The following is a 15062-nucleotide window of genomic DNA, read 5'->3' on the forward strand; positions in this document are numbered from 1 at the left end:
CTAGATTCATAAACGTTAGAGAAACTTCGAATAGAGTTTCTTCATAAGAACAAGATTTAACGTCAACACTCAAGTGTTAGGTTCAGGAGAAAGCTACCTGGGGCGCATTTCAGGTGCATCAGGAAATATTGCATAATTGTCTCCGTTATTAAAGGAATCTTCTGACGTCATATTGACAAGTTTAAAATCAACCCATCACAGGCACTCGTCTACAACTGTTCAGTGATATTGTTTTAGAAGTATATTTACTATGATACTATCCGCAGAATATTTTAACTATTGTTGATGTTAGCCATGTGTAAGGAAGTTAGAAGCAGTATATTTTTTGCTGGTAGGTCAGGATATGGCAATTGTATGACACGCGAGAACGAGCGGCATAGACGAGGACAAGTGTCCGCAGATGTGCGCAGGGTGACAAGGCCATAGCATAGCGTTACGTACGTTCGTACCACACGTGCATGAATGTCTAGGCATTGAATATAGATTATCAATGAAACTTTAAATAGTTTTCGTGTGAAGACAAGAGGAAATTACACACAGTATACCGTGCACGCTACGAACTCGTACATCAACCGTAGTTGTCGATACGTTTTGTACCGGACACAAAAAATATTATGAAAAATTATTTAAAATTCGAGACTTGTAATGCAAAACTAGGCTTTGACAAAACTTCCTCAAAACTCTAAAATACGGAAACAATTAGCCATTCATGCCGTCAGTGTAGCTTGACGATCGTATCACGCGCTTCAACAAGTGCATGTTCAAGTGGCTGGTTCGAGATGACGTAATTTACTGATAAAATGTGAGGCCACGGACGTCATTAATTCCACGACTAGTAACACAAAAGCGGTTATCACACTGGCATACAAAGATTGTTCCCTCGTATAAAATATATGCTCCATCTTGTTTCAACAACCATTAAATAATTCCCAAAATTAGGCGGGGACATCTCAACCAAATATGAACCATGAGCATGAAGGAGAAACACTAGAAAAATTCACCGGCCACTCGAGTAGATATAAAAACTATAAGCACCTTTCCGTCAATAGTTTTAAAAACCAAAACAGTAAAATTAAATTTGAATAAGTCGATGTCCTGTATGGATTTGCGGGAAAAAAGTGCATAGTTTTGAAACAAGTCTTAGGTACTCAACTTTGGAAAAGATCAACATAAGTGAAAATTTTTCGAGGGAATAGGTACTCAACTTTGGAAAAAATCAACATCAGTGAAAATTTTTCGAGGGAATAGGTACTCAACTTTGGAAAAAATCAACAAAAAGGTCTCCAACAAACATTGAGAATCTTAAGGTGGTGTGCCAAGAAGAATGGTATAAAATACCAGTCAGCATCTGCAAATCATTGGTCGAGACGTATAGAAATAGACTGGTATCTGTTGAGCTGAATAAAGGGTATTCAACCAAGTATTAAATTAAAATAATGCGGATTTATTGTTTTGTACGAATACTTTTTTCACCCGAAGAAGTGAACATGTTGCATTGTTTTTTGTTGCATCGAGATTTAATTTCTTTTGATAGTATTTTTGAAAACTATGCGTCTCTATACATAATTTAAATCACTTTTCCTGTTAACTTTGTGTACTTACATACATTAAAATACGATTTTTCAAGTGTACGAATATTTATTTCCCCCCACTGTATATATAAGCCACAGAATGATGGAAGAATCAATAATATTCAAAAGTATACGATTCATTCTTGATGCATCACTCCCAGGCGGCCCAAACATTAATACGAGGTCTCTCATGCACCAGTTCGAGAAGTTGATCCTTGCAACACACGGAAGCCCAAAGAGCACAAGCACGCCTCAGAGAACACTTCAGACGGCGTTCATTTACTTGACTTCCCCATAGCATCGTTCACAGCTGGGCTACGCCTTGCACACATACTTCAGGCAGTGCTAATAGAGAGTCACGCACACGAGACGCGATAAGGAGAAACACAATAATTTCACAGAGCAAGCACAATAATTTCACAGAGCAAGCACAATAATTTCACACGAGAAGCACAATAATTTCACAGGGCAATATAAGGCAAGTAACGCGTACATCAGCCAGATCGTCTTGATTTTGAACGTGACTGCAATTGTGGTACCCTTTGAAGTAAATTTGCAACATCTTTGTAAAGGGTATAACCATCTATGTGGTATAAATGCCATAGTTCTATTCCCAAGAAATTTTACTGTAATAATAATCAGCAAACTTATATGAGGAGACATGGAAACCACGTTAAAGTTGTGCGGGAAAACTGCAGTCAAAAGATTTGGGAATGCAGATAAACAAGGATTCAAATATTTTGTTAACATATTGAAAACAATTAAATTTATTGGGCAGAATCGGCGTTAACATAACGATACAGAATGCACAAGATTGCCCATTGTTGCCCTGGACAGCTTGTAAACGTTGCATTGTCATCGAAATTTTAAAACTACAAATAATTAGTCCAGAATGTGCGAAGACAAGGATAACTGCAGGAATAAAAAGCAAGTATATAATGTATTATGAAGAAAGCTTTGAGGTTATAGCGCTTTCAAGTCTGTGCCATCGACGTCTTTGAAGAGACCTCGTCGGAGTATTCATGAATAGTACTCATTTATACGTGATTCTGGTGGGACAACCAGAGTGCGAAACCAGAATAAACTCAAGGGAACATATTCACGAACTCAAAAACTTCTGTGCAATGCAACCATGACACAGGATTTCGAGTCATAGACGTATGGAATGGCCTTCCTGATGACGTGGTCGAGCCCACGAGTAAAAAATAAGGAAGAAGAGATAATGATAGCGCAACATATATATGTTAGGATTAGAAGTGCCTGCCGTCCTGTATGTATGGTAGAAAAGCAGTACGTTTTTAGCATCCAAATCGCTTTATGCAGATCTGGTTAAATGACCAGTTTTAGGCCACCTGTGAACAAGCCATGATCACATCAAGAATCGTCAGGTCAGACTGGGCCTAATCTTCACCACCGACACTACAATACAACTCAGAAAGAAAGTGTTATGCTGGCCGCTACCTCTTGAATCCTCTAGTGCAAATATTTTCTTCTAAACTGCCTATAGTACGAAGCATTATACTCCTGAGTCCAGAACATGTGACAGCAACAAGCAGACTCTAAAATGCCATGAAATCTAGGAGTACAACCGGACTGCTGGAGCCTTATCAGAACGCTTTTTCAGTGCTTCAGGGGCCGTATTATCAAAACTTCGTAAGTACGCAAAATCGACTTACGAGTGGCGTTGCTATGACAACGTAATACTAGCGGTGGTATTATAAAAACATTTGCATGCGCGAGAAAAATGGGCGCGGGAAAAAAATTCAGGCTTTTAGCTAAGACATGCGTACGAAAGTTTTGATAATGCCAAAATTAGGGTGTATTTACGTACCACAGAACTTTTTTGTCGTAAGTACAAAAAGTTACGAAGCTCTGATAATCCGGCCCCAGGTTTACAAAATAAAACAAACATTCACTTTTGTCGGCCATTCTAGAATTAAGCGATGAGAGAAACTCCAGTCCAGTTCAAGCTAGAACACAGGATCACTGAGAGATGCATTCGAAAATTCCGTCCCCATTAATACATTAATAAGCGGCGTCAACAATTACCAATTATATCATTCAGCACAACATGAAAATTAAAAGACGATGTGTAAGCAGTTATTATGAAAGCGCTTGAAGAGCTCGGACGCAGCGGCGGGCTGATCTTGCCCACTGCCCAGGTCTTGACCAATAATCATATAGCAAATTTATCGGCGTTAAATAAGTTATGATGAATAATAGTTTGTTAGATTTAAGTTTAACATCAAAGCATGGAAAAAGAAATCAAAAAGTTTTCGAATCTTGTGTCCATTATCAGCTCTTGAATCCACACAAAAATGAAAAATGACACAAAATCATGATAAATCGGTCATAAAATGTACCAGAGTCGATACTTCATTTCTTTGGGATGAATTCATTCTCTTTCTAACCTATATGGACAACAACCGACCACACTTCAATCAGACAAGTCGGTTGCTAACTCTCTAACCTACATGGACAATTCGGTTGCTATATAGACAATTCGGTTGCTAACACAACTACCTACCACCGTATTCTGTACGTCTGCCTAGCAGTTAATATAAATACATGTGAACTTTAATTTAACATGCTTATTGATAAAATTGCCTCAAGTCTCTCACTAGATTTGTGATCTCATTCAAGGCTGCCAAAAAGAAGCAAGAGAAAACAGCAAAATACACATGAAAAAAAGCAGAAGTGGCTGCAAATAAAATTTTTATTATTTAATTTGTAATTTTCAAGGACACAATTCAATTTTTTATCTATTGAGAGCTACAATGAGCTCAAGGCCAGCACATATTTTTGTCTGAAAAAAGGCCCCAATCATCCCACTTGGCCAGAAAAAGGCCCATCTTGCAACCCTGATGTCTTTTGGCTGATACCCATGGTACATCTATGTACCATGTACATTTGGCTGATATCCATGTAGTACCATGGTACATCTATGTACCATGTACATCTATGTACCAACTATGTACATGTACATGGTACATGTACATAGTTGGCTGGGTTGATGAAATTCCAGTATTCCTGAGAGCCTCTGAACTTCTGAAGTGTTGAACCACAGGCAAAGAGGAGGCCTGTGCCAAGGAGGCCAAGCTAACATGGAATACAGCCCCAATAATCATTTCAACAACCTGATGTCTGCGAGCCACTGACATGAACAATATATATAAATAGCAGTTACATCAACAAATCACCAAATGACGACACTCGCTAGGGAAGTTCAAATTAGACACTGCAGATGAAAAAGTGATTTTTTTCATCTGCAGTGCTAAGAAGATAGGTACTACGATGAACTCATTCCATTTCTTGATCATTTATACATGCAAGTTCTGAACCAAAATACTCAGTAGAAGTTGAAATTAATTAATAAATAACAGCCAATTAGTAGAATTAAAATTTATCAAGAAATTATATTCACCGCAAGGCACAAAGCAATGGTCAGAAATAGAAACAAATATTATTTATGCCATTAAGCTTGATTAAACAGACAGAAATGGACCACTACCTTGAATTTTCACCACCAAAATTCTTCCAAGAAATATATTAAAACAATATTCCATGTAAGAAGTTTATTGTTCCATTAAATACCTATTTTATCTCTTTGAAGTTTTGATATTTCCCTTTTTTGTTGATATATTTAAAGAATATTCTTAATTTTGATTGGGCTACATACACGATGTAATTCATGTCCAAAAACCATTTTACATTCCATTGTTAACAATTATGTATAAACTTTACTAAATGCATTTCTTTCAACAAAATAAGGATAAATTAATTTTATATTAGTGCAAGTTCATGTATATGTATGTTAATCAATAGTTTAGCACCTCATATATGCCATTGTATTCTGTTTAATGCGGGATCAAGAGTTCTGGTATGACAGTGTAGGATGATTGGATCATTTCTACTTGCTTTTAATTTGATCAAACTTGATTACATTCAACTTATCATTTGATTAGTTAATTTGACCAACAAAATCTTGACAGCCAGACATATATGATTCATAGGTTGATTATTTAGCTTCCTAATGAATTTAGAGAAATGTTGATTTGGAAGATCTTTTAAAATCTTTGGGCATTGCCTTCAAAATCTTTCATTTGAAATTTATGACTGCAAAATGATGCCACTTCATTGAACATTTTTCCAAATAAATTTTTCCATGTCACTAATAAAATATTTATTTCAACTTCTAGCAAACAATTATAATCAGTTCAAACATCCAAACAATATATTTCATATTAGCAATATGCCTAATTATTATTAATCTTTCAAACTGGTAACTAAAGTTTTTAATAAAAATTGTACCTATTTTTCAGATACATGTAAAAAGGGAATGTTGTGAAGAATAAGGGAGTGTTGTAAAGAATTCATAATTTGAGTAATTGATTATATGAATTGATATTTCTGCATCCATACATTTGGCTTTTCAGCCATTACCAAAATGATTCTCTAAAGAGGAGAAAACATTGTCATTTATCTTATTTACTTGGACAACCCAATATTTGACTGGCAGGTTCAAACTTTCAGCTCCTTCATGAAATCTGAAAGAAAACCCAATTGTCATTTTTTCTGCAAGTATGGACATAAGCATTCATTGCCCAGCAGCTAGCATGGTATACGGTCATTTGTGAACACATGGCTGGAAACTGAGGCTTTCAGCTCAAGATATCTGAGACTTTTCAAGCTCTCCCTCAGCCATCTGGACCTTAAATTGGCATCCATGATTGCAATCATAAACTGTGAATTGAGCAATCAAGAATGCCACCATTGCATGCATCTCCCGCATGTTTTCATTGCTTCTATGTCACTTGTAGCCAATGTACATGCCAATTATCGCATGCTGGCCATAACAATCATAATTTCCACAGCAATCTTCCCACGTCAGCTGCAATTATAGTTGTAATGCTTGTTTGTCCATGCCAATCATTGTGCATTGACCCTAACAATCGTAATGCGCATACATCTGTGCCAATCATTGCCCATCAGCCAAATAGAATGTAAATCGCAATCTATGGAGAAGAATAACTGGTGACCGCAGTTCACCTCAATTGTAATTCAGCATCCTAAGGGCAATGAAGTTGGCATCCTCAACCTATGCTGGGCCATACCAGTGCTTTACTTTCAAAACAATTATGTTAATGGATTTGTGATTTTTGATTAGGAAAAAACAAGCAACACTGCAAATTTGGTTGAAGATCATGTTTTAAGATACAGGGTCAAATGCTCGATTATATTCACTGGTTGTTTATCTGTGGCTGACAAATTTTTGCAATGAATATGTTCTAAACTAAAAAAATTTAAGTCAACCTCTGAAGAAAATTCTTGCAATTTTACCAATACCCCAAAAAAGTTTTTAAAACCCTACAAAATGATGTGATAAGCCGCAAATCTTTCACAGCATATGGCACATTGGGCCATCATGTTAACATATGACAAGAGCATGTCCCACACCTTTGATTTTGCAGTAAAGATTTGATCGACATTCCACACTGAGATTTAAATGCTGGAAAGTTGTTCAAAATTTTAACACATGTTGATATGCGTCCAAGTAAGAATTTTTTCATGTTTTTGCCCTATTTTTGTTGATTTTGTCTAAATAACTTCACTTCAGATGCTGAATGATTTTGTCTTGCATCACAAGTTTCCAAATGTCTCATATCTTTTTGGAAAATGTTTGTTGTTTAGAAGCAGCAATTATTGCATAATATAAAACATGTTGCATGTTTCATGAGGTGTATCAAATTATTAAATTTAATTTTATAAAAATAAATTTTTAATAGGTATAAAATTTTTATTAAAATTTATAATTTAACATTTTTTAATAGAATTCAATTCTACAGCATGTAACCATCTGGCGTATATTAAATAATTAAATTAAATTAAAAAAATTAATTTTAATTCATTTTTCAAATATAATTTAATTCTACAGCTGCAGCTTGTAAAAATGAGCATCATGGGAACAAAAGTAAAATTGTCATTCATACATACCAAATTGAATGATAATGAATGGATTTGATAGGAGTTTATTAATCCCATTTATATATAGGAATGGAAATGTCGCTTCTATTTTAGAATCTGTTCCTAAATACATTTATGAAACTACCATCCTACTTATGGTAAATATTAAAACCTTTACAGTACTTACATACCATAGTACTTACATACCACATACCATAATACACTAATGTTACTGCTTATTGCTGCCAACCTTCCAAAAGTGCCATTGACAACTGTCAAATGCATTTGCTTGTTAGCTTTCACTGAGTGAATGCATATGATATTTTGCTCCCACAAAATAGCTTTGCGGCAAGAGTGAAAAACATCTACATTTAGGGCTGCAGCTACAGCTTCCCGCCATTTCCAGAACCGTGAGATTTCCGCCAGATGAATTACCTCCTATCTAATTGTAAACAAAAGTGCATGATTGGGCTGCAAGATTCCAATTGTATTGAAAATTTGTCACATTGTAGCTGCGAGATTTCAGAAAAAAGTAGGAAAATTCTAATCCTGCATTTGTGGTGCACCAGGGTGCAGATGGTGGATGCAGCGTCGCCAATATATGGGTATTAAGTCCTAAGCGTTGCTGGGTTATTTCAAGATGCGTTGCCGGGTAATTTTTAATAAAAAGCCATTTCCGCTGAGTAATGAAAAACTATTTGCAAGCCACGATCTTATTTACAAGGTTGCATGCACATGTTACCCCAAATAACTAATTCTACCCTAAAAACAGTCTGATTGTACAGCAAGTATCAACTGAACAAGTGATAATGCAGTCTGACTGCTCTAATGTGACCGCAACGGAACGCCTGTCAGAGACCACCAGTGCCGTGCTTCGAATGGACTATCATGATCCCGTCCCTGAAGAACGTAGCCTACAACACACCTTGACTGTAACATTATCAGCCGCATGCCACCAGACAGATCACATCCATTGAATTAGATCAATCAGCCCACAGGAAAATAAGCCTGGCGTCCAAAGCCCAGCGTTGTCTGCCAACACGCGAAAAAATTTCACATCAAACGGACAGAGTGCATCGGAGCCGTCCGTATCTGTCCCGAGTGTCAAATCAGCCCACGGTCAAACAGCCATGCGTCGTACGACAATAAATTTTGGAACAGAACTATGCTATCTGGAACCTAACCCCAGATGCAGTGAGCTAAAAGTTACGTAATTTAGCAAAGCTGCGGAAGTCACTCGCTGGCAGACGATAGAGTTTGGAACAGAACTATGCCTTCTGAAACCTAACCCCAGATGTTGAGCTAAAAGTGATGGTCTGGTGGTGCACGGCAGGATGCATGCAGTTCCACTGGCAACCTGGGCTGGTTGGTCGCAGTCTATTGTCCGTAAGTTACAGTTCAAGCTAAAGTCAGGGTATGAAGTGATGATTCGATGCAACGTTCAGTGGTGCATAACCATTACTGATTACTCTCTGGGCTATTTGCTTCAGAATGTGGTGGCATAAAGCTCCTAATATTTAAAGCAAGATGATGTCACGGGCTGGTTACCGACGGATGGCTTAATCCGCGGCTGATTGGTGGTCATCCAGAAATATGCTAGGCGTTCCTTTCAAGGTTGATTGGTGCACAAATTTAGTGGTGCAAGGGCAGCCGGCAGCGTACCCACTGCAACTAGGTACGTAATCATAAGCTTGATGTTTACATTTTTTGGCAGGAACTCATCGCAACTGATTTCCAGAGTCCAGACAAGCTTCACTGCATCCGCATCCATCCAACATAGGGTAAACGCGGTATATTCCGACATCGTAGGTAATTCCGTCACCTCTCCAGCTTTTCCTTTATATTAAGCTTTGTTTTAGTTCCATGCGTTTGTTGATGGTTGAAATGGTGACGTCATGCATTTGCGAGTCAAAATACTGCCAAAACACTAGGTCTTGGCCATCTAGTGAGAAAATATTGGTATCCAAAGAGAGACAATGCATGCCACGTGGTGAGATCATCGAAAAATGTGTCAAATTTGACAGTTGACATAAAGCCTAATAGCTGTTAATTAAAACGTAATTAAGTAGTGTTCAATATTCGTTAGTGTTCTAATTCAAAGCCTTGTTGTATCCCAATACAGCTCACACAGCAAACGGAATTCGAACACGTGGATGTCGGCAATACGTATCAGTTAAATTTGAAGCGCTGACACAATACGACTCACCACATGTTGAATATTGCCACACAAAGTGACGGAATATAGGGATTTGGTAGGTTTCCATTCTAAAGGCTTTTTAATATATATGGCAACATTTTGTGACGTTTCATCGTTGCTGACGCGTAGTGAAGTGTTTTGAGAGTCATGTGAAGGCAACAGAACTTACGTAACGCATACGTTTTTTTTTATATAGTTTTTCATTTCTCGATGCGTCTTTAATGTGTCGGAATATACTGCGTTTACCCTACCGGAAACCTTACTTTTTTTTAAATAGTTGGCCAAAGACTAACAAATATATTAAATGCAAGAATTTCAATCTAAATGTGTCGGCAAGATCTTCTGAAGGCGTAAATTTTGCTACTGAAGCGTCACCAAAGATCTTGCAAGTTGCAATATTCATCCACTCTCTGCACAGCACAGTGGGTCTGGTGCATCATGTTATGTTCAACTCTTATTGGTGGCGACCGTGGCGTGATTTATTAATGATTCATAAATGTTAATTTGTTGTGTTTGACTTGGAGACATATTGCTAATGAATTAATAATAAGTCTAATTGAAATTTTGAAGTATTGCAAATTGCAATTATTTGCAACTATCATTCTTGATTTTCTCAAGTGTAACTCTAATTCCTCCCTATTTTTATCCCTTCATCTTAACTAAAATAGAGGATAAAAAAAGTGGTGGAGGTAGATTGTATATAATAAATGAACCTTAATTTTAAGAATTCCATCCTGGCAGGTTCCTGACTTCCTGCACCTACAGGCTATGGTAGATTGGTAGGCTTAGTAGGCCTAGGCATAGGCTATGCTAAGACAGATAAGTATGGAGCAAATAGCTTTTGGCACTGAGCACTGAGCAGACAGCAGAGGACAGAGGTAAAATGTATTCCAAAAAGTAAAACCAGCATCTCATCAGCAGAAGCACATGCACCCTTCAAATGAACAAATAATTGTCTATTTTACTTAATATTCAGAAGGTCATTCTTATCTTTGTTATTTCGATTCAAAACGAATTGAACGAAACATGAACCTACTAAAAATTAATTGGCGCAATTCAAACTTATTTATGCAATTCATACGTATTTACTTACCCGTCACCAACAACGACACATTTAATTGCCTGCATTTTGTATTTAACAACTGAGAAAAGTACTATTAATATCAAATCACCAAAATAAATTAACACCGAAATCACTTTTGATATGGATTCGACCGCACAACTACTTCCAACAACTACCAGATAGCAACTGGCATGACAGATCCGTTGCCAAAGGCTAAATTTAGGGAACATCGGTTCCAAAATATAGCAAGTATATAAATTCCTCATTATATCAAGCATACCATTCAGCATGATTCATCTGGATACAAATGAATATAAATTTTATTCATTAAATTGAATAAGTTACAATTTGTATCGTTCCAGCGTTTTGAATTTGACTCATTTAGCAAACAAAGGGGCGTGTAAATTGATGAGCGAGTCTGCATGTATATTATGAAACTGAAATAAATTGCCCGATCCTAATCAAATGCAAAGATTATTTAAACAGATTGTCATACTCTAAAAAAATTGAAAAAAGTTGAAAAGCTCTAAATTAGAATTCAAAAAGCCTGCCATTACAGGTTGATGACTGCTGCGTGCGTGTTTCACAAACTTCCCGCGATCTCCAGACTGTTGGTTAATATATATGAATATAAAATGATTCACTTTAGAAAATTCCTTTCATAGACATAACAGCTGCGCTGAACTTTTGGCCGTTATTGCGATACTTTGGTGCGAGTCTAATGTTAAAGGAAATGTAGAATTTGAACAGCGTATTCTGAAGTACGTCTGCTATTGGAAACTCGCAAACCGAGTCTCTACAGACCATGTGGCTTCTATATTAACGCGAAGAGAAAGAAAAGTCCTGGGAAAAAGTCTTGGATTGCGTACTTTACAGACTCTTCTACCCAATCACCATTACGGCAATTTCAGGGATCAAAAAATATTTCCGATATAAAGGTGCCAGAAATTACTAACCAGCAAGAGAATTCAGTCACATCCGAGCCATAACTACTGAACATTACGTGTGGAGTAGGCGTATTAGAAAATGATTGTATCCCTAACTAAACTATTGTTCACTACATGTCAATTGCCTCACACGTTTAGTCATGTTTGCACGAAAATGGCTGCTCATATACTACATTTCATTTCAAATTTCAGGAGAATATTGATTAGGATAACGTTTTTCTATTATAATGTAATGATCTGGGGATTGACATAAATACTCGTAAATTATGTAAAGAGGAGCGTCTACCCCAAAAATTATCTCGGCTATTTACAAACGGATCACTCTGAAACTTGGTACACATATGCAAAATGGAAAAAACTCGCATTTTGTTCATATGAATTTTTCGAAAAAAGTGAAAGAAAACGTGAAATTCTTAGAAAACGGTCAAAAAAGGGGGTACTTTTGAAATCTATCTCCTCCTAGGATTTTCAAGCTACAACATCGAGACATATCATTCGATGCGTAAAGACTAAAGACCATATCTATAAAACTGCGTTGGCGTTTTTTTTTATTTTTATTTTTGTGGGTGTGAGACCATTTTTCGTAAATTTTTCGGTTTTTTCCCCACTTTTTACTGAATAAAATCCAAACTATAAAGAAATTAGAAAACGCAAACGCAACTTTGTAGATCTTTTATTTGCAAATCGAATGATATATGTCTCATTGTTGTAGCTTCAAAACTCTAGGAGGAGATAGGTTTTCCGTGACAATAAGTGTGAATGTTGAGGAGAGCGCGACAAAGTCCCGTGTGCACCACAATATGCGCTCAATGTAGCATAGATACCAAACTAAACGTTTCTGGAGCTTGATTCCACTCAAGGATGACGAGAGCAACTACATGCACATCTCCCACTACAAAGCCCGGAGGCACACTGAGTCAGACCTCACAAAAACACTATATTTGTAGTGGTGGACAGCGAATTATCTCGTATCTAATTACTGGAAGAACTCCCCCCCCCGCCCCCTTTCATGAAGTGTCATGTAAGTAAAAATCGACGTACAGAGATGGTAGTGGTACCATTGGATAGGCCAGAATGTCAGATTTAAGATGAGACTAAACACGTAACTGCAGCACAACTCAAGTAGACACTATATTTAAAGAGCTCAGCAGCTAATTAGTTCCTATCTAATTACTTAAAGAACTCCCCCACCCGCACCCTTTCATGAAATGTCGTGAAATCATAAATCAACGTAGAGAGATGGCAGTGGTACCGTTGGTACCACTGCTTTAAATTAGTATAAAAATTAAATTAGCTTTAAAATTAGTATAAAAACCGAAAAAGTAAAATTTTCAATTTTAGGGTAGACGCTCCCCTTAATAGGCGTCCAAGTATACTCGTAGTTATGCTGTAACCTATCATCTTACCTATGAACTAATCATCAAATTCGAACAAGTTATGATTTAGTATGAATAATTATCATGTACCTCAAAACTTGCAACCCTGTGGTTATCTGGTTATTTAATAAAGAAGTTCCGATATGTTTTTGGCAACCTAACTCAATTTGGTCTTTCAGATACGTAGATTTTCTTTAGTCAATATACAATAATATTCTTCAGCGATCAATAATTTCAAAGTTGTAAGGGAGTTCATGTGGGGTCGCCTGCTGAAGATCACCACTGCCCTGGATGTAATGGACCATCATGATTCCTGCCTTACGGAATGTAACCTTCAACACTTCTGGACTATCATATCTAGGCCGTGCGCCTAACCCATGTTTGAACTAGTACTATATAGTTCAACCATGCGTCCAACCAGCCCTCGGTCGAACGGCCACTCGTCGAAGGACGATAAATTTTGGAACAGAACAATGCTATATGAAACTTAACCTCAGATGCTGTGAACGTAAAATTACGTAATTTAACGATGCCCCTAAGTCATATTCGATCTGCGGACTGGTGTTCATAAATCACCATTCATAATCAAGCTTTGAAGTTGTAGAGGTAGAGGTAACCTGCCCAGCCCGTCGTAGAACTGTATCGAAGTAGAGCGCAGCAAGCCCACCATTACTGATTGATAGTCGGTCGGGTGGGTTATCCGCAACCTTACTTTGACGGCTAGACTGTTGATTTCAATTAGTACTAATTATGATATTGCTCTTCATGTGGAATTGCCTTCGTTTAAACGAAAGCTGCTTAGGATGCACGACGGTTTCGTGTTTCATAGTTACGAGTTTAATTTTCTGAAAAAATACATTTATTTCCTGATTACCAAACAATTTGATATCATGAAAAATATAATTGCCCATTTAATCAATGTCAAAAGCGTATCATTGCGAATTCTACAATACACACGTGCATCATCGAACACCTAATAGCTAGATAAGTCTTATTTGACATTGACTGCCCTTCTGCAGAATTTACACCAATACGTCAGCTCTCACATTGTTGACGCTAATGGGTTGCTTTACGCGCACTTTCTGACGACCGCCTTCACAGCAAATGAAAATAATTTTAAGATTTGATTAAAAAACTCTAGGTTCGTCAATATTTCTTGATTTTCATATTATATCGGTTAAAGAGGTTCAATATCATGCATAATATTCAGCTCGGTGGCTGCAGGGAGAACTCGTCATAACAGCGCCGTTGTTGTCCCGCCGCCGTCCCGCGTTAATCAGTTTGGTGCGCGACGAAAAGGTTATTAAACTTAACCAAGTTATTGAGATGCTGAGATAATTTATACAGCCCTCATATAAAAGGTGTTTAAACTTAACCAAGTTATTGAGATGCTGAGATAATTTATACAGCCCCTCATATAATCGCATGGAAGTATAACACAAGCCCCCCATTACTTGTTGTAATGTTGTTACCTGAACTTCTTTCGACGAACATACTGATGCCCACTAATAATTATACAAAATTTCTAATTCAAATTTTTCAATTTACATTTGCATCTTTTCCAAATCGTAAATTCTAGATTAAATTTTCCCTGTTTCTTATTATACTAAGAAATAGCTTATATCTGGGTATTCGTTTCTGTTTTATTCAGTCATGTTGCTGAATCCAGCTGCAGTTTATGTAGTTTCTCCATATAACGCATCGGTACATCTCTTCCCCTTTAAAAGATGAAACCCTACCGATAATGAACCACAACTAAGCGTCCAATCAAATAATAGTATACTATAGTATAGTATCTTCGGCATTAAAGAATAGGCCCGGATAGGCCTGTCGCCGATTCTTGTACTTTTCTTGACTAGACTGGCCTTACGGACGGTAGATTTAAAATCGCTTCTAGATATCAGTTGTTCCGTAGGGTACGAGGCATTTTAAGACTAAACATAT

General features: G+C 37.1%; 1 protein-coding gene across 1 annotated transcript in view; it reads right to left on the reverse strand.

Moving 5' to 3' along the window:
• LOC108672687 (ras-related protein Rac1) overlaps window positions 1-10991 on the reverse strand; it is a 22574-nt gene extending 11583 nt beyond the window's left edge. The window contains exon 1 of the mRNA XM_018160394.2: window positions 10826-10991. Within this exon, the coding sequence (XP_018015883.1) occupies window positions 10826-10860 (35 nt within the window). The 5' untranslated portion in view covers window positions 10861-10991. The remainder of the gene's footprint in view (window positions 1-10825) is intronic.
• Between the last annotated feature and the right edge of the window lie 4071 nt (window positions 10992-15062).

Source organism: Hyalella azteca, unplaced genomic scaffold (assembly GCF_000764305.2).
Source record: "Hyalella azteca isolate HAZT.00-mixed unplaced genomic scaffold, Hazt_2.0.2 contig3531, whole genome shotgun sequence".
In the NCBI taxonomy this organism is placed as follows: Eukaryota; Metazoa; Arthropoda; class Malacostraca; order Amphipoda; family Hyalellidae; genus Hyalella; species Hyalella azteca.